At 44.2% G+C, this 23323-nt stretch overlaps 1 protein-coding gene across 1 annotated transcript in view; it reads left to right on the forward strand.

Annotated features, from left to right (window-relative positions):
• Positions 1-23323, forward strand: part of DRC7 (dynein regulatory complex subunit 7) — a 72043-nt gene that overhangs the window by 4530 nt on the left and 44190 nt on the right. The window contains exons 2-5 of the mRNA XM_067470990.1: positions 4045-4219; positions 8548-8673; positions 12174-12368; positions 21098-21256. Of these exons, the coding sequence (XP_067327091.1) occupies positions 4045-4219; positions 8548-8673; positions 12174-12368; positions 21098-21256 (655 nt within the window). The remainder of the gene's footprint in view (positions 1-4044; positions 4220-8547; positions 8674-12173; positions 12369-21097; positions 21257-23323) is intronic.

Raw genomic sequence — 23323 nt, forward strand, 5'->3', positions numbered from 1 at the left:
CCGCTTCTCATAGGGATTGTTCTCCAGACCCTTGATCTTTTTAGTCACCCTCCTCTGGACACATTCCAGCCTGTCAACATCTCGCTTCAAATGTGGTGCCCAGAATTGGACACAATATTCCAGGTGTGGTCTAACCAAGGCGGAATAGAGCATGGGGAGCATGACTTCCGTGGATCTAGACACTATAGAGGCCAAAATCCCGTTGGCTTTTTTTGCCACCACATCACATTGTTGGCTCATGTTTAACTTGTTGTCCACGAGGACTCCAAGATCTTTTTCACATGTCCTGCTCTCGAGCCAGGAGTTGTAGGCCATCACGTCTCCTCTCAGTCTTCTTTTCTGAAGGGTAAACATGCCGAGCTCTTTAAGCCACTCCTCATAGGGCTTGTTCTCCAGACTCTTGATCATTTGAGTTGCCCTCCTCTGGATGGAGGTTCAGATGGAATCTCCTTTCTTGTAGTTTGAAGCCATTGTTCAGCATCCTAGTCTCCAGGGAAGCAGAAAACAAGTTCACTCCCTCCTCCCTGTGGCTTCCTCTCACATATTTATACATGGCTATCACATCTCCTCTCAGCCTTCTCTTCTTCAGGCTAAACATGCCCAGCACTTTAAGCCGCTCCTCATAGGGCTTGTTCTCCAGACCCTTGATCATTTTAGGCGCCCTCCTCTGGACACATTCCAGCTTGTCAATATCTCTCTTCAATTGTAGTGCCCAGAATTGGACACAATATTCCAGGTGTGGTCTAACCAAAGCATGGTGAGCATGACTTCCCTGGATCTAAACACCATAGAGGCCAAAATCCCGTTGGCCTTTTTAGCATCAGCATCACATTGTTGGCTCATGTTTAACTTCTTGTTCGCGAGGACTCCAAGATCTTTTTCACATGTACTGCTCTTGAGCCAGGAGTTGTAGGCCATCATGTCTCCTCTCGGCCTTATTTTCTGAAAGGTAAACATACCCAGCTCTTTAAGCCGCTTCTCATAGGGATTGTTCTCCAGACCCTTGATCTTTTTAGTCACCCTCCTCTGGACACATTCCTGCCTGTCAACATCTCGCTTCAAATGTGGTGCCCAGAATTGGAAACAATATTCCAGGTGTGGTCTAACCAAGGCGGAATAGAGCATGGGGAGCATGACTTCCCTAGATCTAGACACTATAGAGGCCAAAATCCTGTTGGTCTTTTTCGCATCAGCATCACATTGTTGGCTCATGTTTAACTTGTTGTCCACGAGGACTCCCAAGATCTTTTTCACATGTCCTGCTCTCGAGCCAGGAGTTGTAGGCCATCATGTCTCCTCTCAGCCTTCTCTTCTTCAGGCTAAACTTGCCCAGCTCTTTAAGCCGCTCCTCATAGGGCTTGTTCTTCAGACTCTTGATCATTTTAGTCACCCTCCTCTGGACACATTCCAGCTTGTCAATATATCCTTTCAAATGTGGCGCACAGAACTGGAAACAATATTCCAGGTGTGGTCTAACCAAGACATAATAGAGCATAAGGAGCATGACTTCCCTAGATCTAGACACTATAGAGGCCAAAATCCCATTGGTTTTTTTAGTTGCAGCATCACATTGTTGGCTCATGTTTAACTTGTTGTCCACGAGGACTCCCAAGAACATTTTCACATGTCCTGCTCTCGAGCCAGGAGTTGTAGGCCATCATGTCTCCTCTCAGTCTTCTTTTCTGAAGGGTAAACATGCCCAGCTCTTTAAGCCACTCCTCATAGGGCTTGTTCTCCAGACCCTTGATCATTTGAGTCGCCCTCCTCTGGACACATTCCAGCGTGTTAATAACTCTCTTCAATTGTGGTACCCAGAATTGGACACAATATTCCAGGTGTGGTCTAACCAAGGCAGAATAGAGCATGGGGTAGCATGACTTCCGTGGATCTAGACACTATAGAGGCCAAAATCCCGTTGCCTTTTTTAGCATCATCACATTGTTGGCTCATGTTTAACTTGTTGTCCACGAGGACTCCAAGAACTTTTTCACATGTCCTGCTCTCGAGCCAGGAGTTGTAGGCCATCATGTCTCCTCTCAGCCTTCTTTTCGGAAGGGTAAACATGCCCAGCTCTTTAAGCCGCTCTTCATAGGGCTTGTTCTCCAGACCCTTGATCTTTTTCACACATACTGCTCTCGAGCCAGGAGTAGTAGGCCGTCATGACTGCTTTGGATACTTTTAGCTAGTACTAGCTGTCCCCTGCCACGCGTTGCTGTGGCCCAGTCTAGTTATCTGGAAAATAAAGTAATGAGAAAGTGTTGGTTTCTAATACATGTAATTTATTTATGCTTGTGGGTAAACAGTATTTCTTCTTGTTTCTTTGTCATTGTTGATGTGGTTTGCCTACTCTGGAACATGCAACATATAATTGTCCTTCTTTAGGAGTCTCTTTCAAATCTATGATACTATATCTCTCTCTGTGTAAATAATATCTATCTATCTATCTATCTATCTATCTATGGCTGGATGGCTCTTTGTCAGGAGGGCTTTGATTATGTTTTCTTGCCCTGGTGAAGGGAGTTGGACTGCATGGCCTTAAGTATTTTCTGTTGGTCATGGGAGTTCTCTGTGGGAAGTTTGGCCCAATTCTCTCACTGGTGTGGTTCATAATGCTCTTTTATTGTAGGTGAACTATACATCCCAGTAACTACAACTCCCTAATATCAAGGTCTATTTTCCCCAAACTCCATCTGTATTCATATTTGAACATTTAGAATATCCGTGCCAGGTTTGGTCCAGATCCATCATTGTTTGTGTCCACAGTGCTCTCTAGATGTAGGTGAACTACAACTCCCAAACTCAAGGGCAATGCCCATCAAACCCTTCCAGTTTTTTCTGTTGGTCATGGGAGTTCTGTGTGCCAAGTTTGGTTCAATTCCATCGTTGGTGGAGTTTAGAATGCTCTTTGATGGTAGATGAACTATAAATCCCAGTAACTACAACTCCCCAATATCAAGGTCTATTTTCCCCAAACTCCATCTGTATTCATATTTGAACATTTGGAATATTTTGCCAAGTTTGGTCCAGATCTATCATTGTTTGTGTCCACAGTGCTCTCTAGATGTAGGTGAACTACAACTCTCAAACTCAAGGTCAATGCCCATCAAACCCTTCTAGTGTTTTCTGTTGGTCACGGGAGTTCTGTGTGCCAAGTTTGGTTCAATTCCATCGTTGATAGAGTTTAGAATGCTCTTTGATGGTAGATGAACTATAAATCCCAGTAACTACAACTCCCCAATATCAAGGTCTATTTTCCCCAAACTCCATCTGTATTCATATTTGAACATTTGGAATATTTGTGCCAAGTTTGGTCCAGATCTATCATTGTTTGTGTCCACAGTGCTCTCTAGATGTAGGTGAACTACAACTCTCAAACTCAAGGTCAATGCCCATCAAACCCTTCTAGTGTTTTCTGTTGGTCACGGGAGTTCTGTGTGCCAAGTTTGGTTCAATTCCATCATTGATGGAGTTCAGAATGCTCTTTGATTGTAGGTGAACTATAAATCCCAACAACTACAACTCCCCAATATCAAGGTCTATTTTCCCCAAACTCCATCTGTATTCATATTTGAACATTTGGAATATCCGTGCCAAGTTTGGTCCAGATCTATCATTGTTTGTGTCCACAGTGCTCTCTAGATGTAGGTGAACTACAACTCTCAAACTCAAGGTCAATGCCCATCAAACCCTTCCAGTATTTTCTGTTGGTCATGGGAGTTCTGTGTGCCAAGTTTGGTTCAATTCCATCGTTGGTGGAGTTCAGAATGCTCTTTGATTGTAGGTGAACTATAAATCCCAGCAACTACAACTCCCAAATGACAAAATCATAATTTTTTGAGTGATGGTCACTCCTTGTGTTGTTGCCAAATTTGGTGTGATTTCGTTCACTGGTTCTTTCGTTTTTAAGGTACTCATTATGCGCCGAGCATTCATATATATATAGATTCCAGTATTTGGACTCTGTGGCTGGATGGCCATCTGCCGAGAGTGATTCGATTGTGTTGCATTTTCTGCATTGCCTTCTTTCTTCCTTTCTTTGCACAGTGAGTTTGACTGGAAATCCGTGGACACCTCCAACCTCCCGGAGTCTTACCGGACCAATACGCCCAAGGAACAGCTGGTCTTGCAAGTGGCCGACAACTTTCACCGCCAGTATGCCCACCTCTGCCCGGACCGTGAGCCGCTCTTTCTCCATCCCATAAACGAATGTGGCGTGGAAGTAAGTGAGTGGGGTAGGGCTGATATTAAGGTCTTTCCCCACCCAAAATAATTTTTATTACACGTTTACTAGGGAAGGAAGAGATGGAGGGACATGGGAAGGAAAAAGGAAAAATTGGGGATAATAGATTAATTGTGTTGTCGAAGGCTTTGCTGGCCAGAATCACTGGGTTGCTGTGAGTTTTCAAAGCTATATGGCCATGTTCCAGAAGCATTATTTCCTGACGTTTCACCCACATCTATAACAGAGATACAACTTAATGGTGTAACATTAGAAAATGTTGACCATTTCCGCTCCCTTGGCAGCCACCTCTCCAACAAAGTCAACATCGACACCGAAATACAACACCGCCTGAGCTCTGCGAGTGCAGCATTTTCCTGAATGAAGCAAAGAGTGTTTCAGGACCGGGACATCCGTAGGGATTAGGCCTGGGCGGTTTCGTTCGTTAATTTTGTAATTCGTTAAATATTCGTTATTTTTAGCAATTACAAAACGATTACAAAACATATTTTCAAACCCGGAAGTGTTTTTCAATATCGAAACGGCATCCTCCATCTTTTTTACGGGCTTCCGCCCGTTTCGGAAATGACGTTTTAGGGATGGAGGATGCTGGGTGCGAGGGGAGCCAATCCTGCGCTCCCAAGCACCGTGGCTGATTGTGATTGGGCGGGCTGCCCTTTAAAAGCGGCTCCGCGTGGCTGCATTGCTCATTGCTGGGGAAGGCAAGGAGACGGGAGGTTCGGGAGGGAGGCTTGGCTTGCTTGCATTCATTCATTGCTTGCATTCATTCATTGCTTGCATTCATTCATTGCTTGCATTCATTCATTCCTTGGGCTGGGAGCAGCGGGGAGGCTTTGCCATTCGCTCCACAACAGGGCAAGCATTTTTAAATATTTCTGAAAAATATCTTTCTTTTATTCTTCAAAAAATTCAAAAAATATTCTAAAAAAAGAAAAGACCCTTGTGTGCCTGTGTGTGTGAGTTTGTCCCTGTCCTGTGGTTGTGTTCGCTCCACAACAGGGCAAGCATTGTTAATTTTCCATTAATATTTAATTTTCCATTTTTAAATATTTCTGAAAAATATCTTTCTTTTATTCTTCAAAAAATTCAAAAAATATTCTAAAAAAAGAAAAGACCCTTGTGTGCCTGTGTGTGTGAGTTTGTCCCTGTCCTGTGGTTGTGTTCGCTCCACAACAGGGCAAGCATTGTTAATTTTCCATTAATATTTAATTTTCCATTTTTAAATATTTCTGAAAAATATCTTTCTTTTATTCTTCAAAAAATTCAAAAAATATTCTAAAAAAAGAAAAGACCCTTGTGTGCCTGTGTGTGTGAGTTTGTCCCTGTCCTGTAGTTGTGTTCTCTCCACAACAGGGCAAGCATTTAATTTTCCATTAATATTTAATTTTCCATTTTTAAATATTTCTGAAAAATATCTTTCTTTTATTCTTCAAAAAAATTCAAAAAATATTCTAAAAAAAGAAAAGACCCTTGTGTGCCTGTGTGTGTGAGTTTGTCCCTGTCCTGTGGTTGTGTTCTCTCCACAACAGGGCAAGCATTTAATTTTCCATTAATATTTAATTTTCCATTTTTAAATATTTCTGAAAAATATCTTTCTTTTATTCTTCAAAAAATTCAAAAAATATTCTAAAAAAAGAAAAGACCCTTGTGTGCCTGTGTGTGTGAGTTTGTCCCTGTCCTGTGGTTGTGTTCTCTCCACAACAGGGCAAGCATTTAATTTTCCATTAATATTTAATTTTCCATTTTTAAATATTTCTGAAAAATATCTTTCTTTTATTCTTCAAAAAAATTCAAAAAATATTCTAAAAAAAGAAAAGACCCTTGTGTGCCTGTGTGTGTGAGTTTGTCCCTGTCCTGTGGTTGTGTTCGCTCCACAACAGGGCAAGCATTTAATTTTCCATTAATATTTAATTTTCCATTTTTAAATATTTCTGAAAAATATCTTTCTTTTATTCTTCAAAAAATTCAAAAAATATTCTAAAAAAAGAAAAGACCCTTGTGTGCCTGTGTGTGTGCGTTTGTCCCTGTCCTGTGGTTGTGTTCTCTCCACAACAGGGCAAGCATTTAATTTTCCATTAATATTTAATTTTCCATTTTTAAATATTTCTGAAAAATATCTTTCTTTTATTCTTCAAAAAATTCAAAAAATATTCTAAAAAAAGAAAAGACCCTTGTGTGCCTGTGTGTGTGCGTTTGTCCCTGTCCTGTGGCTGTGTTTGCTCCACAACAGGGCAAGCATTGTTAATTTTCCATTTTCGATTCCTTAATATTAACGAAATTTCGTAAATACTGAACTTTTTTAAAGGAAAGTTTTGTAATTATTTTAAATATCGAAACGCAAAAACCCCCCAAATACAAATCGATTTTAGAAACAAATTTTTGCGTTGTTACCCAGGCCTAGTAGGGATACCAAGGTGCTTGTCTATAAAGCTATTGTCCTCCCAATCCTGCTCTATGCCTGCAAAACGTGGACTGTCTACAGATATCACATGCAAATCCTGGAACGATTCCATCAGCGCTGCCTCTGGAAAATCCTGCAAATCTCTTGCGAAGACAGGCAGACAAACGTCGGCGTGCTGGAAGAAGCAAAGACCACCAGCATTGAAGCAATGGTCCTCCAACATCAACTCCGCTGAGCTGGCCACGTTGTCCGGATGCCTGACCACCGTCTCCCAAAGCAGTTGCTCTACTCTGAACTTAAGAACAGAAACAGAATGTTGGTGGACAGGAAAAGAGATTTAAAGATGGCCTCAAAGCCAACCTTAAAATCTCTGGCATAGACACTGAGAACTGGGAAGCCCTGGCCCTTGAGCGCTCCAGCTGGAGGTCAGCTGTGACCAGCAGTGCTGCAGATTTCGAGGAGGCACGAGTGGAGGGTGAAAGAGAGAAACGTGCCAGGAGGAAGGCGCGTCAAGCCAACCCCGACCGGGACCACCTTCCACCTGGAAACCAATGCCCTCACTGTGGGAGAAGATGCGGGTCAAGAATAGGGCTCACAGCCACCTACGAACCCACAAAAATAGTCATCAAGGAAGACCATCTTAGTCATCCAATGAGGGATCGCCTAAGTAAAGTATGTATAGCAGGCATCCTCAGAGGTTGTGAGGTCTGTTGGAAACTAGGCGAGTGGAGTTTATATTACTTACTTATTTACTTAGGCGATCCCTCATAGTCCAAGGATGATGGTCCTCCAAGTGTAGTATCCTGGCGGTGGGTCTGTAGGTGACTGTGGAGCCCTATTTTTGACCTGCATCTTCTCCCGCAGTGAGGGCATTGGTTTCCAGGTGGAAGGCGGTCCCAGTCGGGGTTGGCTTGACGTGCCTTCCTCTTTCCATGTTTCTCTCTTTCGCCCTCCATTTGTGCCTCTTCAAATTCTGCAGCACTGCTGGTCACAGCTGACCTCCAACTGGAGCGCTCAAGGGCCAAGGCTTCCCAGTTCTCCGTGTCTATGCCAGAGTTTTTAAGGTTGACTTTGAGCCCATGTTTAAATTTCTTTCCCTCTCCTCCAACATTCCATTTTCCGTTCTTGAGTTCGGAGTAGAGCAACTGCTTTTGGAGACAGTGGTTGGGCATCCGGACAATGTGGCTGGTCCAGCGGAGTTGATGGCGGAGGACCATCGCTTCAATGCTGGTGGCCTTTGCTTCTTCCAGCACCCTGACATTTTGTCCACTTTTCTTCCCAAGAGATTTGCAGGATTTTTTTCAGAGGCAGCGATGATGGAATGGCTCCAGGAGTTGCATGTGACGTCTGTAGACAGTCCACGTCTCGCAGGCGTATAGCGGGGTTGGGAGGACAATAACTTTATAAACAAGCACCTTGGTCTCCCTACAGATGTCCTTAAACGCTCTCTGCTTCATTCGGGAAAATGCTGCACTTGCAGAGCTCAGGCGATGAATGTATTTCGATGTCGATGTTGACTTTGGTGGAGAGGTGGCTGCCAAGGTAGCGGAAATGATCAACATTTTCTAATGTTACACCATTAAGCTGTATCTCCGGCATTGGAGAAAGATTGGCTGGTGCCCTTTGCTGGAAGAGCACTTTGGTTTTGCTGATGTTTAATGACAGGCCGAGCTTTTTGTATTCTTCTGCGAAGGTGTTTAGAGTGGCTTGTAGGTCTTCTTCTGAATGCGCACAGACGACGTTGTCATCAGCATACTGGGGTTTATATACTTGTGGAATGGTGTCCAAGGTGGGAAAAAGAACTTTTGTCTGTTGGTTGCAAGTGTGAATGTTGCAATTGGCCACCTTGAATGGCCTACTAAATTGGCTTACAAGTCACAACTGATGCCTTTTATTATTTTGGCAGAAATTTGTGAGTACGACGGTGCGCCCGACTCTGCTGCTCTACTCGGAATTGTACAATTGGGATGGCTGCGCCCGCTTCGTGTCAGACTATCTCACCATGGAGCCCCTTCCATCGCCCATTGCGCCAGTAAGAAAACAGGACGTTCAGAAGAACTATTTAGTTCTTAGTATTTTTTCCCGTCGCTGTAAGCTGAGAGTGTGTTAGAATGGATGCAAATGGGAAGGAATAATTGGACAGATATGAGGCTAAACCATTGGCATCAAACCGGAGAGAAGTCTCTAGTAGAACATCACAGAGTCCAGTCCTCTTCAACATTATTATCATTATTATGAACAGAATCATCAAAAAGAATTTGCCATACTAGCCTTGGACGCAGAGAAGGCTTTTGATAACCTAAATTGGGATTTCTTTAAGATATTAATACAAGAACTGGACATGGGAGATAAATTTACTAATGTAATAAAAGCGATATATGATTTAACATTATTATCAATGACTACAATTATTATTATTATTATTATTATTATTATTAATATTAATAATACAATTATTTATTTATTTATTTATTTATTTATTTGCTTCACTTTTATACCGCATTTTTCAGCCCTTGACAGGCGACTCAATGCGGTTTACAGTGCAATTAAAACACAGCAATACAATAACAGGGACGACGACGTCGTTCCACAACAATTAACCTCAGACAAGACAAATCAACAAACAACATATATAACGCCTCCGTTAAAGTCAGATCCATTCTCATAGTCATTGTGCCGTTCCTATGTTCAATTACCGTCTTCCTTAATTAGTTGCATTGCTTAGCCAAACGCTTGTTATGTTTATTTATACCCCATTATGTTTATTTATACCCCTCTTTTTTTCTCAAAGCGGTTCTGGGTTAGGTATGCGGATGATATATTCCTTTATACCAGTGTTTCTCAATCTGGGGGTCGGGACCCCTCGGGGGGTCACGAAGGAGTGTCATAGGGGTCGCCAAAGACCATCAGAAAACTCAGGGTTTTTTTTTCTGTTGGTCATGGGGTAGTGTGTCCACAGTGCTCTCTGGATGTAGGTGAACTACAACTCCTGGATGTAGGTGAACTACAAATACCACCAGGGCCGTAGCCAGAAAAAAATTTCGGGGAGGGTTGAAAATTTCGGGGGGGGGGGGGGGGAGTTTTGAAAATTTGGGGGGGGGCGAGTTTTGAAAATTTCACAGGGGGGGGGTTGAAAATTTCAGGGGGGGAGGTTTTGAAAATTTCAGGGGGAGGTGTTAAAATTTCGGGGGGGGGGGAGTTGAAACGCTGAAGCAAAGAGCACAGCAGGGGCAGAGCAGCCTTCAATAGACTGCAGCTCCGCCCCTGTCAACCACCTCCACCAAGTCTGGCCTCCTTAATAAGAGCATTCAACACCTCCCCCCCCCCCCCCCCAACATGGTTGTTTTGCTACATCGGCTATTGCTGCAAGTAATGACAGTGTGAATAAATTGTCAATATTTGCTTGAGATAGTGCTTGCAGTTGTGGAGGGACTCTTAATTTTTTGCGTCTCATAGACTTAGCATGGGGATAAGCCACTGCCAGAAGGGACAGAAAGTTTCATCTATGCTGATGATCCTGCCATTACTGCTCAAGCAGGGAGCTTTGAGATGGTTGAACAGAAGCTATCCGAAGCTCTAGGTCAGGGGTCCTCAAACTTTTCAAACAGAGGGCCGGGTCACGGTCCCTCAAACTGTTGGAGGGCTGGATTATAATTTGAAAAATCTATATAAATAAAAATGTAATGTTTGTTTGTGAGATTAACATAACTCAAAAACCACTGGACGAATTGACACCAAATTTGGACAACATACATCTATCAGGCCAACAAGTGACTATCACTCATAAAAACACTGAAAAACACAGTGGAAGAGACTTAAAAAGCAACCTCCCCCAAAAAATACATTACAATACATGCGCAAAACCACACACACACACACACACACACACACAAACACATATCTATGCATACACACACACAAAACATATACACAGAAAGGGGGAAAGAAGGAAGGAAAGAAAGAAGGAGGGAGAGAAGGAGGCAAAGAAGGAGGGAAGGAGAGAAAGAAGGAAAGAAAGAAAAGTAGAGAAGGAAGGCGAGAAGGAGGGAGAGAAATAGAAAGAAAGAGGGAAAGAAGGGGGAAGGAGAGAAAGAAGGAAAGAAAGAAGGGTAGAGAAGAGAGGAGAGAAATAAAGAGAGAAAGAAGAAGGGAAGAAGGGGGAAGGAAAGAAAGAAGGGTAATTAAGGAAGGGGAGAAGGAGGGAGAAGAAGGGAGATAAAGAGAGAGAGAAAGAGGGAAAGAAAGAAGGGGAAGGAGAGAAAGAAGGAAAGAAAGAAGGGTAGAGAAGGAAGGAGAGAAGAAAAGAGGGAAAGAAGAAGGGAAGGAGGAGGAAAGGAAAGAAAGAAGGGTAGAGAATGAAGGGAGGTGAGAAGGAGGGAGAAGAAGGGAGATAAAGAGAGAAAGAAAGAGGGAAAGAAAGAAGGGGAAGGAGAGAAAGAAGGAAAGAAAGAAGGAAAGAAAGAAGGGTAGAGAATGAAGGAAGGGGAGAAGGAGGGAGAGAAAGATAGGAAAAAAAGGAAAAGAAGAAGGGGAAAAGGAGGGAAGGAGAGAAATAAGGAAAGAAAGAAAGAAAGAAGGGTAGAGACTGAAGGAAGGAGAGAAGGAGGGAGAGAGAGGGAAAGAAGGAGGGAAGGAGAAAAGGAAAGAAAGGTAGAGAAGGAAGGAGAGAAGGAAATAAAAAAGTGAAAGAGGGAAGGAAGGAAAGAAGGAACGAAAAAGAGAAAGAGGGAGGGAGGGAAGGAAAAAGACAAGGAAGGATGGAACCAAAGAGAGAACATCAGGAGAGAATGCTTCTGGAACACAGCCATGCAGCCCAAAATCAAAGATGATCTCTCTCTCTCTGTGTGTGTGTGTGTGTGTGTGAGAGAGAGTGAGTGAGTGAGTGAGTGAGTGAGTGAGTGAAGGGAGGGGGTTCTTTCCCAGTGAAGGAGAAGGAGGAGGGTGCTTCCCTGGTGGAAGGAGACCCCTCGCTCGCTCCCTCCGCACTGACCCCCTCCCTCTGCTCCTTGCCTTGCCGGGAAGCCCATGGAGTCCCCGCCCTGACAGGCAGAGGCTCAGGAGGCGCACCATACCGGGGACGCGGCTGCTGCTCCGCCTGGCTTTGCTCTGCGGATGCACGCAGCTCGTGGCCCCTTCCCTTAAGGCAGAAAAGCCGGCTTGGCCCAGGGAGGCGGAGGACGAAGCGGCCCCGAAGCTGCTTCACCCGCAGCCTCCTCCCCTTCTCCTGCCGCCGGCAGGAGAAGAGCCAGCTGGGCCCAGGTTCATTAGTAAACCAGTTAAAATTCATGAGTAAACGAGGTTTATTTTTTTTAACCTGAAAAATTTCGGGGGGGGTTTGAACCCCTAAAACCCCCCCCTCGCTACGGGCCTGAATACCACCCTATGTAACAAAATTGGAAAAAAAAAATCTGTGTTATTTCTGATTTAATTGTGCAGCCCTTACTTTGAAAGTCATTGTTCTACAACAGAAACTTCATTGGACTAGATGTCCTCAGAGGGACCCTTCTCATTCTTTGATGCTCTCCTCCGCAGCCCAGTTACCTCTATTCCCCAACCACCATCCTGCGCTACCAGCGGGGCAACTGCTTCGACTTCAGCGTCCTCCTGTGCTCCTTGCTGATCGGCGCTGGGTACGATGCCTATTGCGTGAATGGCTATGCCACCCGGGAGATCTGCATGATGGACGAGTCCAGAGAGGTGTGCCCTCTCCTGAAGAAATCGGAAGAGGTGAGACCCCAGGGACGATGGTATGTCCAATGGGTAAGGAGGAGGAAGAGATAGAATAAGATCTGGACAGAGTTTATAGAACTACCTTTTGGACTGGATTGCTGTGAGTTTTTTGGGCTGTATGGCCATGTTCCAGCAGCATTCTCTCCTGATGTTTCACCTGCATCTGTGGCTATTGGCATCTTCAGAGGTTCTGTTGCTAGTGTATATATACCTATGGCAGGCATCCTCAGAGGTTGTGAAGTCTGTTGGAAACTAGGAAAATGTTTATATATCTATGGAATAATGTCCAGGGTGGGAGAAAAAACTCTTGTCTATTTTAGGTAGGTGTGAATGTTTCCGTTGTCTACCTTTATTAGCATTTAATAGCCTGGTGGTTTCAGGTGTGGCGTCTTACTACCTGGGGGAATCCTTTGTTGAGGGGTGGTTAGCTGTTCCTGATTGTTTCTTGTCTGGAGTTCCCCTGTTTTTGAGTGTTCTTTATTTACCATTTTCAAGGTTTCTTCCTTTCTGTTGAAACTGTCCACAATTGTCACAGAGAAGCCATTGAAATCCACAAGCATTTTCCTAGTTTCCATCAGACCTCACAACTTCTGTGGGTGCCTGCCACAGATGCAGGCGAAACATCAGGAGAGAATGCTTCTGGAGCATACCAATACAGACCGGAAAACACACAACATTCTCTTCTGACGTTTCGCCTGCATCTGTGGCTAATGTCATTTCCAAAGGTCTGTTGGCAGTGAGGCAAGTGGAGTGTGTGTGTGTATCCATCTCCATCTCCATCTCCATCTCCATCTCCATCTCCATCTCCATCTCCATCTCCATCTCCATCTCCATCTCCATCTCCATCTCCATCTCCATCTCCATCTCCATCTCCATCATCTCCTCCATCTCCTCCTCCTCCTCCATCTCCTCCTCCTCCTCCATCTCCTCCTCCTCCTCCATCTCCTCCTCCTCCTCCATCTCCTCCTCCTCCTCCATCTCCTCCTCCTCCTCCATCTCCTCCTCCTCCTCCATCTCCTCCTCCTCCTCCATCTCCTCCTCCTCCTCCATCTCCTCCTCCTCCTCCATCTCCTCCTCCTCCTCCATCTCCTCCTCCTCCTCCATCTCCTCCTCCTCCTCCATCTCCTCCTCCTCCATCTCCTCCTCCTCCATCTCCTCCTCCTCCTCCATCTCCTCCTCCTCCTCCATCTCCTCCTCCTCCATCTCCTCCTCCTCCTCCATCTCCTCCTCCTCCATCATCTCCTCCTCCTCCATCATCTCCTCCTCCTCCATCATCTCCTCCTCCTCCATCATCTCCTCCTCCTCCATCATCTCCTCCTCCTCCATCATCTCCTCCTCCTCCATCATCTCCTCCTCCTCCATCTCCTCCTCCTCCTCCATCTCCTCCTCCTCCTCCATCTCCTCCTCCTCCTCCATCTCCTCCTCCTCCTCCTCCATCTCCTCCTCCTCCTCCATCTCCTCCTCCTCCATCATCTCCTCCTCCTCCATCATCTCCTCCTCCTCCATCATCTCCTCCTCCTCCATCATCTCCTCCTCCATCATCTCCTCCTCCATCATCTCCATCATCTCCATCATCTCCATCATCTCCATCATCTCCATCATCTCCATCATCTCCATCTCCATCTCCATCTCCATCTCCATCTCCATCTCCATCTCCATCTCCATCTCCTATCTATCTATCTATCTATCTATCTATCTATCTATCTATCTATCCTTCTATCTATCTATCTATCTATCTATCTATCTATCTATCTATCTATCCTTCTATCTATATCTGTGGAATAATCTCCAGGATAGGAGAAAGAACCTTGTCTTGTTGAAAGCTTTCATAGTCGGAATCACTGGGTTGCTGTAAGTTTTTCGGGCTGTATGGCCATAGAATCATAGAATCATGGAGTTGGAAGAGACCTCATGGGCCATCCAGTCCAACCCCATTCTGCCAAGAAGCAGGAATATTGCATTCAAAACACCCCTGACAGATGGCCATCCAGCCTCTGTTTCAAAGCTTCCAAAGAAGGAGCCTCCACCACACTCCGGGGCAGAGAGTTCCACTGCTGAACAGCTCTCACAGTCAGGAAGTTCTTCCTCATGTTCAGCTGGAATCTCCTCTCTTGTAGTTTGAAGCCATTGCTCCGCGTCCTAGTCTCCAGGAAAGCAGAAAACAAGCTTGCTCCCTCCTCCCTGTGGCTTCCCCTCACATACTTATACATGGCTATCATGTCTCCTCTCAGCCTTCTCTTCTTCAGGCTAAACATGCCCAGCTCCTTAAGCCGCTCCTCATAGGACTTGTTCTCTAGACCCTTGATCATTTGAGTCACCCTCCTCTGGACACATTCCAGCTTGTCAATATCTCTCTTGAATTGTGGTGCCCAGAATTGGACACAATATTCCAGGTGTGGTCTAACCAAAGCAGAATAGAGCATGGGGAGCATGACTTCCCTTGATCTGGACAATATGCTAACTATTGATGCAGGCCATGTTTACATACAGCCCGAAAAACTTAGAGCAAGCCAGAACCCTTGCCTGTTTGAATCAAGTGTGAATGTTGCAATTAGCAAGCTTGAATAGTATTGAGTAGCCATGAAACTCCAAAGTTAATCAGTGAGAGTATCTGCATAGAGGTAGCCTGTCCCCTGTTGCCTGGAGGCGTCCTCTGTTTGGGAGGTGTTAACTGGCCCATGAATCTAGGTTCTTGTGGGGGTTTTTTCAGGCTCTTGTGGGGGGTTTTTTTGCATCTATGGCAAGCATCCTCAGAGGTAATGAGGTCTGTTGGAATTAGGACAATGGGTTTATATATCTGTGGAATGGCTGGGGTGGGGCAAAGAGCTTTTCTCTGCTGCAGCTAGGTGTGAATCTTGCAACTGACCACCTTCATTGGCATTTGGAAGCCTGGCTGAGCCTGGGAAAATCTTTTGTTGAGAGGTATTAAGATGTGCCTGGTTGTTTCCTCTCTGCTGTTTTGCTGTTGTAATTTTAGAGTTTTTTAATACAGAGCACCTGATGAACCAGCCTGGACACAGCATATTATTTGAGAACACAGAAATGCTGGACCACACCAACAACCACCATGTCAGACTACACAGAGAAGCCATTGAAATCCACAAGCATGTGGACAATTTCAACAGAAAGGAGGAGACCATGAAAATGAACAAAATCTGGCTACCAGTATTAAAAAAACTCTAAAATTGCAACAGCAAAACAACAGAGAGGAAACAACCAGGCACATCTTAACACCTCTCAACAAGAGATTTTCCCAGGCTCAGCCAGGCCTTCAAATGCTAATGAAGGTGGTCAGTTGAAACATTCACACCTAGCTCCAGCAGAGAAGAGCTCTTTGCCCCACCCCAGCCATTCCACAGATATATAAACCCATTGTCCTAATTCCAACAGACCTCACTACCTCTGAGGATGCTTGCCATAGATGCAGGCGAAACGTCAGGAGAAAATGCCTCTATAGCCCGAAAAACCCACAAGAACCTAGTGATTCCAGCCATGAAAGCCTTCGACAATACATGGCCCATGAATGCTTGCTGTCTGGAGTTCCCCTGTACTTTCTGGACACTTCCTAATATCCCCAGTGGCCACACTGGCTGGAAGATTTTGCATGTCTGTCAATAACTTGTTAAATTGTTTTTGTGGGGCTGTGTATCCTTGCTACTGTCTGTGCGTTAAGGTAACCATAGGGAAATATAAGTGTTATATTGGGCAAACCTTATACAAGCTGTATGTCTTTTCCTGATTTTAAAATAGATGACATCAGGAATCCACTAGGGGTCAGCAACGGCACAGTTTTGCTGTTCTAAAATGAACAAAATCTGGTAGGCTTGGGCGATCCAGTTCGTTAATTTCGTAATTCGTTATTAATTCGTATTTAAATTAGCTTACGATCCAATATCGAGCCATGCAGGAATAGTGTGAGGAGTAATTAAGAATCGGAACAATTTTTTCCAATTTTCGTAATTATTTCGTAATTATTTTGTAATTAACCCAAAATTTCTCATTACTTTATTTTTCATACCCTCACTCTATGCCACAGCAATGCGTTGCCAGGTACAGCTAGTATGTTGTTGTTGTTCATTCGTTCAGTCGTCTCCGACTCTTCGTGACCTCATGGACCAGCCTACGCCAGAGCTCCCTGTCGGCCGTTACCACCCCCAGCTCCCTCAAGGTCAGTCCAGTCACTTCAAGGATGCCATCCATCCATCTTGCCCTTGGTCGGCCCCTCTTCCTTTTGCCTTCCACTTTCCCCAGCATCATTCCCTTCTCTAGGCTTTGCTGTCTCCTCATGATGTGGCCAAAGGACTTCCACTTTGTCTCTAGTATCTTTCCCTCCAGTGAGCAGTCAGGCTTTATTTCCTGGAGGATGGACTGGTTGGATCTTCTCGCAGTCCAAGGCACTCTCAGCACTTTCCTCCAACACCACAGCTCAAAAGCATCCCTCTTCCTTCGCTCAGCCTTCCCGAAGGTCCAGCTCTCACATCCGTAGGTGACTACAGGGAATACCATGGCTTTGACTAGGCAATGGATCTTGGTTGCCAGTCTGATGTCTCTACTCTTGACTATTTGATCGAGACTGGACATTGCTCTCCTCCCAAGAAGGAAGCGTCTCCTGATTTCCTGGCCACAGTCTGCATCTGCAGTCAGGGCCGTAGCCAGAAAAAAATTTCGGGGAGGGTTGAAAATTTCGGGGGGGGGGGGAGTTTTGAAAATTTGGGGGGGGGGCGAGTTTTGAAAATTTCACAGGGGGGGGGTTGAAAATTTCAGGGGGGGAGGTTTTGAAAATTTCAGGGGGAGGTGTTAAAATTTCGGGGGGGGGGGAGTTGAAACGCTGAAGCAAAGAGCACAGCAGGGGCAGAGCAGCCTTCAATAGACTGCAGCTCCGCCCCTGTCAACCACCTCCACCAAGTCTGGCCTCCTTAATAAGAGCATTCAACACCTCCCCCCCCCCCCCAACATGGTTGTTTTGCTACATCGGCTATTGCTGCAAGTAATGACAGTGTGAATAAATTGTCAATATTTGCTTGAGATAGTGCTTGCAGTTGTGGAGGGACTCTTAATTTTTTGCGTCTCATAGACTTAGCATGGGGATAAGCCACTGCCAGAAGGGACAGAAAGTTTCATCTATGCTGATGATCCTGCCATTACTGCTCAAGCAGGGAGCTTTGAGATGGTTGAACAGAAGCTATCCGAAGCTCTAGGTCAGGGGTCCTCAAACTTTTCAAACAGAGGGCCGGGTCACGGTCCCTCAAACTGTTGGAGGGCTGGATTATAATTTGAAAAATCTATATAAATAAAAATGTAATGTTTGTTTGTGAGATTAACATAACTCAAAAACCACTGGACGAATTGACACCAAATTTGGACAACATACATCTATCAGGCCAACAAGTGACTATCACTCATAAAAACACTGAAAAACACAGTGGAAGAGACTTAAAAAGCAACCTCCCCCAAAAAATACATTACAATACATGCGCAAAACCACACACACACACACACACACACACACACAACACATATCTATGCATACACACACACAAAACATATACACAGAAAGGGGGAAAGAAGGAAGGAAAGAAAGAAGGAGGGAGAGAAGGAGGCAAAGAAGGAGGGAAGGAGAGAAAGAAGGAAAGAAAGAAAAGTAGAGAAGGAAGGCGAGAAGGAGGGAGAGAAATAGAAAGAAAGAGGGAAAGAAGGGGGAAGGAGAGAAAGAAGGAAAGAAAGAAGGGTAGAGAAGAGAGGAGAGAAATAAAGAGAGAAAGAAGAAGGGAAGAAGGGGGAAGGAAAGAAAGAAGGGTAATTAAGGAAGGGGAGAAGGAGGGAGAAGAAGGGAGATAAAGAGAGAGAGAAAGAGGGAAAGAAAGAAGGGGAAGGAGAGAAAGAAGGAAAGAAAGAAGGGTAGAGAAGGAAGGAGAGAAGAAAAGAGGGAAAGAAGAAGGGAAGGAGGAGGAAAGGAAAGAAAGAAGGGTAGAGAATGAAGGGAGGTGAGAAGGAGGGAGAAGAAGGGAGATAAAGAGAGAAAGAAAGAGGGAAAGAAAGAAGGGGAAGGAGAGAAAGAAGGAAAGAAAGAAGGAAAGAAAGAAGGGTAGAGAATGAAGGAAGGGGAGAAGGAGGGAGAGAAAGATAGGAAAAAAAGGAAAAGAAGAAGGGGAAAAGGAGGGAAGGAGAGAAATAAGGAAAGAAAGAAAGAAAGAAGGGTAGAGACTGAAGGAAGGAGAGAAGGAGGGAGAGAGAGGGAAAGAAGGAGGGAAGGAGAAAAGGAAAGAAAGGTAGAGAAGGAAGGAGAGAAGGAAATAAAAAAGTGAAAGAGGGAAGGAAGGAAAGAAGGAACGAAAAAGAGAAAGAGGGAGGGAGGGAAGGAAAAAGACAAGGAAGGATGGAACCAAAGAGAGAACATCAGGAGAGAATGCTTCTGGAACACAGCCATGCAGCCCAAAATCAAAGATGATCTCTCTCTCTCTGTGTGTGTGTGTGTGTGTGTGAGAGAGAGTGAGTGAGTGAGTGAGTGAGTGAGTGAGTGAAGGGAGGGGGTTCTTTCCCAGTGAAGGAGAAGGAGGAGGGTGCTTCCCTGGTGGAAGGAGACCCCTCGCTCGCTCCCTCCGCACTGACCCCCTCCCTCTGCTCCTTGCCTTGCCGGGAAGCCCATGGAGTCCCCGCCCTGACAGGCAGAGGCTCAGGAGGCGCACCATACCGGGGACGCGGCTGCTGCTCCGCCTGGCTTTGCTCTGCGGATGCACGCAGCTCGTGGCCCCTTCCCTTAAGGCAGAAAAGCCGGCTTGGCCCAGGGAGGCGGAGGACGAAGCGGCCCCGAAGCTGCTTCACCCGCAGCCTCCTCCCCTTCTCCTGCCGCCGGCAGGAGAAGAGCCAGCTGGGCCCAGGTTCATTAGTAAACCAGTTAAAATTCATGAGTAAACGAGGTTTATTTTTTTTAACCTGAAAAATTTCGGGGGGGGTTTGAACCCCTAAAACCCCCCCCTCGCTACGGGCCTGTCTGCAGTCATCTTTGCACCTAGAAATACAAAGTCTGTCACGGCCTCCACGGTTTCTCCCTCTATTTTCCAGTTGTCAATCCTTCTTGTTGCCATAATCTTGGTTTTTTTGACGTTTAGCTGCAACCCGGCTTTTGCGCTTTCTTCTTTCACCTTGATGAGAAGGCTCCTCAGCTCCTCCTCGCTTTCGGCCATCAGAGTGGTGTCATCTGCATATCTCAGGTTGTTAATGTTTCTTCCAGCAATTTTCACCCCAGGTAGTATATACTATAATATAATATAATATACAATTATAATATAATATATTATATTATATTATAATATTATAATAATATAATATATATTATATATTATATTTATATTATATTATTATAATACTATTATATTATAGTATTGTATATTATATTATATTATTATATTATATTACTATATTATTATTATATTATATTATAATTGTATATTATAATATAATATATATAATATATTATAATATAATAATATATAATATAATATATAATAATAATATACAACAATATAATATAATAATATTATAATAATATAATATATAAAATATAATATAATAAATTATTATATTATATTATATATATTATATTATTATAATAATATATAATATAATAATAATATAATAATATAATATAATATATAATAATATAATATACAATAATATAATATAATAATATTATAATATAATATACAACAATATAATATAATAATAATATAATAATATAATATAATATAATATAGTTGTTAGTTTTATCACACCAACAGTCAACAACAGAGGTAGAGGGAAGCTTCAGAAATTCCCCCCTGTCCCATTTGGAGGTTTTTTTTTAGCATATTGCGCAATTGCGTCCGCCATTAACGAATCGATTTGTAATTTACGAAATTTCAGAAATTTCGAAATTTTGAAATCTTAAATTTCGGAAGTCCTCAGAATTTAGAAACGCTAGCGCACCCTAGAAACGAAACGAGTTTAGAACCAATTTTTTTCTTGATCGCCCAAGCCTAAAATCTGGCTACCAGTATTAAAAAAAAACTCTAAAATTACAACAGCAAAACAACAGAGAGGAAACAAACAAGGACATCTAATCACCTCTCAACAAAAGATTGCTCCAGGCACTGCCAGGCCATCAAATGCTAATCAAGGTGATCAGTTGAAACATTCACGCCTAGCTCCAGCAGGCAAGAGTCCTTTGTCCCACCCTGGTCATTCTATTATTGAAAGATATAAGGAGAAAGGATCCCAGAAAGGGTGGTTTCTTAAGCCTGGTGCCTTAAACTCAGGTCTTACTGAAGGATATAACGAGAAAGGATGCCAGAAAAGGTAGTTTCTTAAACCTGATGCCCTACAAATGATGGAAAGGGGAACCTGGGAAGTTCCTTCATTGCCACCAATAGGCCAGATCTTCCCAGAGCAAAAATGGATCTGCCAGATCAAAAACTGGATTTTCCCCAGTGGAATTTGGGAGGCTCCCAAAAATGCATCATTAGGGGGGGGGGGGCACTGAAATCCAGATACTGGAAATGGCACAGGGTTTAGCCACATTGCACACCCCTAGTACATATCTGCAGAACAATAAGTGTCTGTCCAGAATCATTTTATACAATTGAAGCATCTACTGTCAAATGTCTGAATGAATCCCAAGGTGAAAGATGTAGAAGGATTCAAAACAATGTGTCTGTGTGTATTATTGTTACTGTGAATTGGATCTGTAGGTCATCGAAGAAGCTGCCGTAGAAAAGCCGAAGAAATATGCTGTCAAGCCACCACGGGATCTGAACAGCAAATACGAGCAACAGGAAAGAGACAAAATATTGGCCACAGAGAAGGCAGCGGAGGACAAGAAGAGGAAGGAGGAAGAGGAAAAAATAGCAGTGAGTGCAGGTCAAAGATGCCCCAAATGTTCATATTCTTCACCTGTTCCTGATTATTCCTTTGCTTTTTTTCAGCTTAAAAAAAGTCTCTCTTCCTCCATATTTGTCTTTGTTATATTTAATTTGCTGCAAATTGAGAGTTGAGAAGAGGAAATGGAACCATCCCCTTTCCAGGAGATCGAGGCAAAAGTTTTATTTGTCGTGTCAGAGCAACCAGTCCATTATATTACATTTCTAACAGAACAAAGCAAACAAACAGAAAAATACACAACTTGTGAGTATGAGAGTTGGTTAAATGTCCTTTGACCAGTACCTGGCCACTTGGAGTGCTTCTGGTGTTGCTGCAAGAAGGTCCTCCATTGTGCATATGGCTGGGCTCATGTTGCATTGCAGCAGGTCGTTTGTGGTTTGCTCCTCTCCACACTCACATGTCGAGGATTCCACTTTGTAGCCCCATTTCTGAAGGTTGGCTCTGCATCTCGTGGTGCCAGAGCGCAGTCTGTTCAGCGCCTTCCAAGTTGCCCAGTCTTCTGTGTGCCCAGGGGGGGAGTCCCTCATCTGGTATCACCCATGGATTGAGGTGCTGGGTTTGAGCCTGCCACTTTTGGACTCTCGCTTGCTGAGGTGTTCCTAGATCTTAGAAAACTATGTCTTGATTTAAGTCGTTGACGTGATGGCTGATACCCAAACAGGGGATGAGCTGGAGATGTCTCTGCCTTGGTCCTTTCACTATTGGCTGCCACTTCCCGGCGGATGTCAGGTGGTGCAATACCGGCTAAGCAGTGTAATTTCTCCAGTGGTGTAGGGCGCACACACCCCGTGATAATGCGGCATGTCTCATTAAGAGCCACACCCACTGTTTTAGTGTGGTGAGATGTGTTCCACACTGGGCATGCGTGCTCAGTAGCAGAGTAGCATAGTGCAAGGGCAGATGTCTTCACTGTATCTGGTTGTGATCCCCAGGTTGTGCCAGTCAGCTTTCGTATGATATTGTTTCTAGCACCCACTTTTTGTTTGATGTTCAGGCAGTGCTTCTTGTAGGTCAGAGCACGGTCCAGATTGACTCCGAGGTATTTGGGTGCGCTGCAATGCTCCAGTGGGATTCCTTCCCAGATGATCTTTACCGCTTGGGATGCTTCTCTGTTCTTGAGATGAAAGGCGCATGTCTGTGTTTTAGATGGATTAGGGATCAGCTGGTTTTCCCTGTAGTAGGCACTAAGAGCACCTAGAGCTTCGAAAAGGCAAAAGCAAACTGCATTAGTCCGTCTGGACCTGGAGCTTCTTCCTCATTCTACTCATTCAAAATAACTTCTGCTATTTGAGCATTCTCACATTGCTCAGCCACACATATCTTGGCGTTCATCTGTAAAAGGATGGAAAATATGACATTTTGGCAAACATTTTCTATACTTCCCCAGTCATCTTAACCACTAATGCAGAAGTGGGGAAGGACGAGTGCATTCAGTTCCATTGCTCTCATTTGGTTCTGCTTCTGGGATGGGAAAAGCCTGATTCTTCGGCTAATGCAAACATGGTCCCCAGAGTTTTCTAATATTCAATATTTCATGAAATTTTTATTGAATATTAGGAAGCTCTTGGCAGCATTGATAACAATTTATCAGGGAGTCGAAATGACACCGAATATGTTATATGTGATCACTTCTTATTGCCATTTGGGCTGATTTTTGACCAACGTTTTGTAAGGGGTTTTTTTTTTTAAAGCTGTGGGATCATCAGCAAAAAAGCCATGTTCAATGCTACTGTGAACCACCGCCTCCTCCTGAGAAACATGTATAATATCACAAAGGACTACCATCTCACCCGCCTCATAGGAAACCTGCTACAAAACAGGAGCTTTTTTGTTGAGTTCCAGGGCCAGAGAAGCAGATGGCGGAAACAGAAGAACGGCCTGCCTCAGGGGAGCGTGCTTGCTCCATCCATGTTCAACATCTACACAAATGACCAGCCACTGCCAGAAGGGACAGAGAGCTTCATCTATGCTGATGATCGTGCCATTACCGCTCAAGCAGGGAGCTTTGAGATGGTAGAACAGAAGCTCTCCGAAGC

Source organism: Anolis sagrei, chromosome 8 (genome assembly GCF_037176765.1).
Source record: "Anolis sagrei isolate rAnoSag1 chromosome 8, rAnoSag1.mat, whole genome shotgun sequence".
Lineage (NCBI taxonomy): Eukaryota > Metazoa > Chordata > Lepidosauria > Squamata > Dactyloidae > Anolis > Anolis sagrei.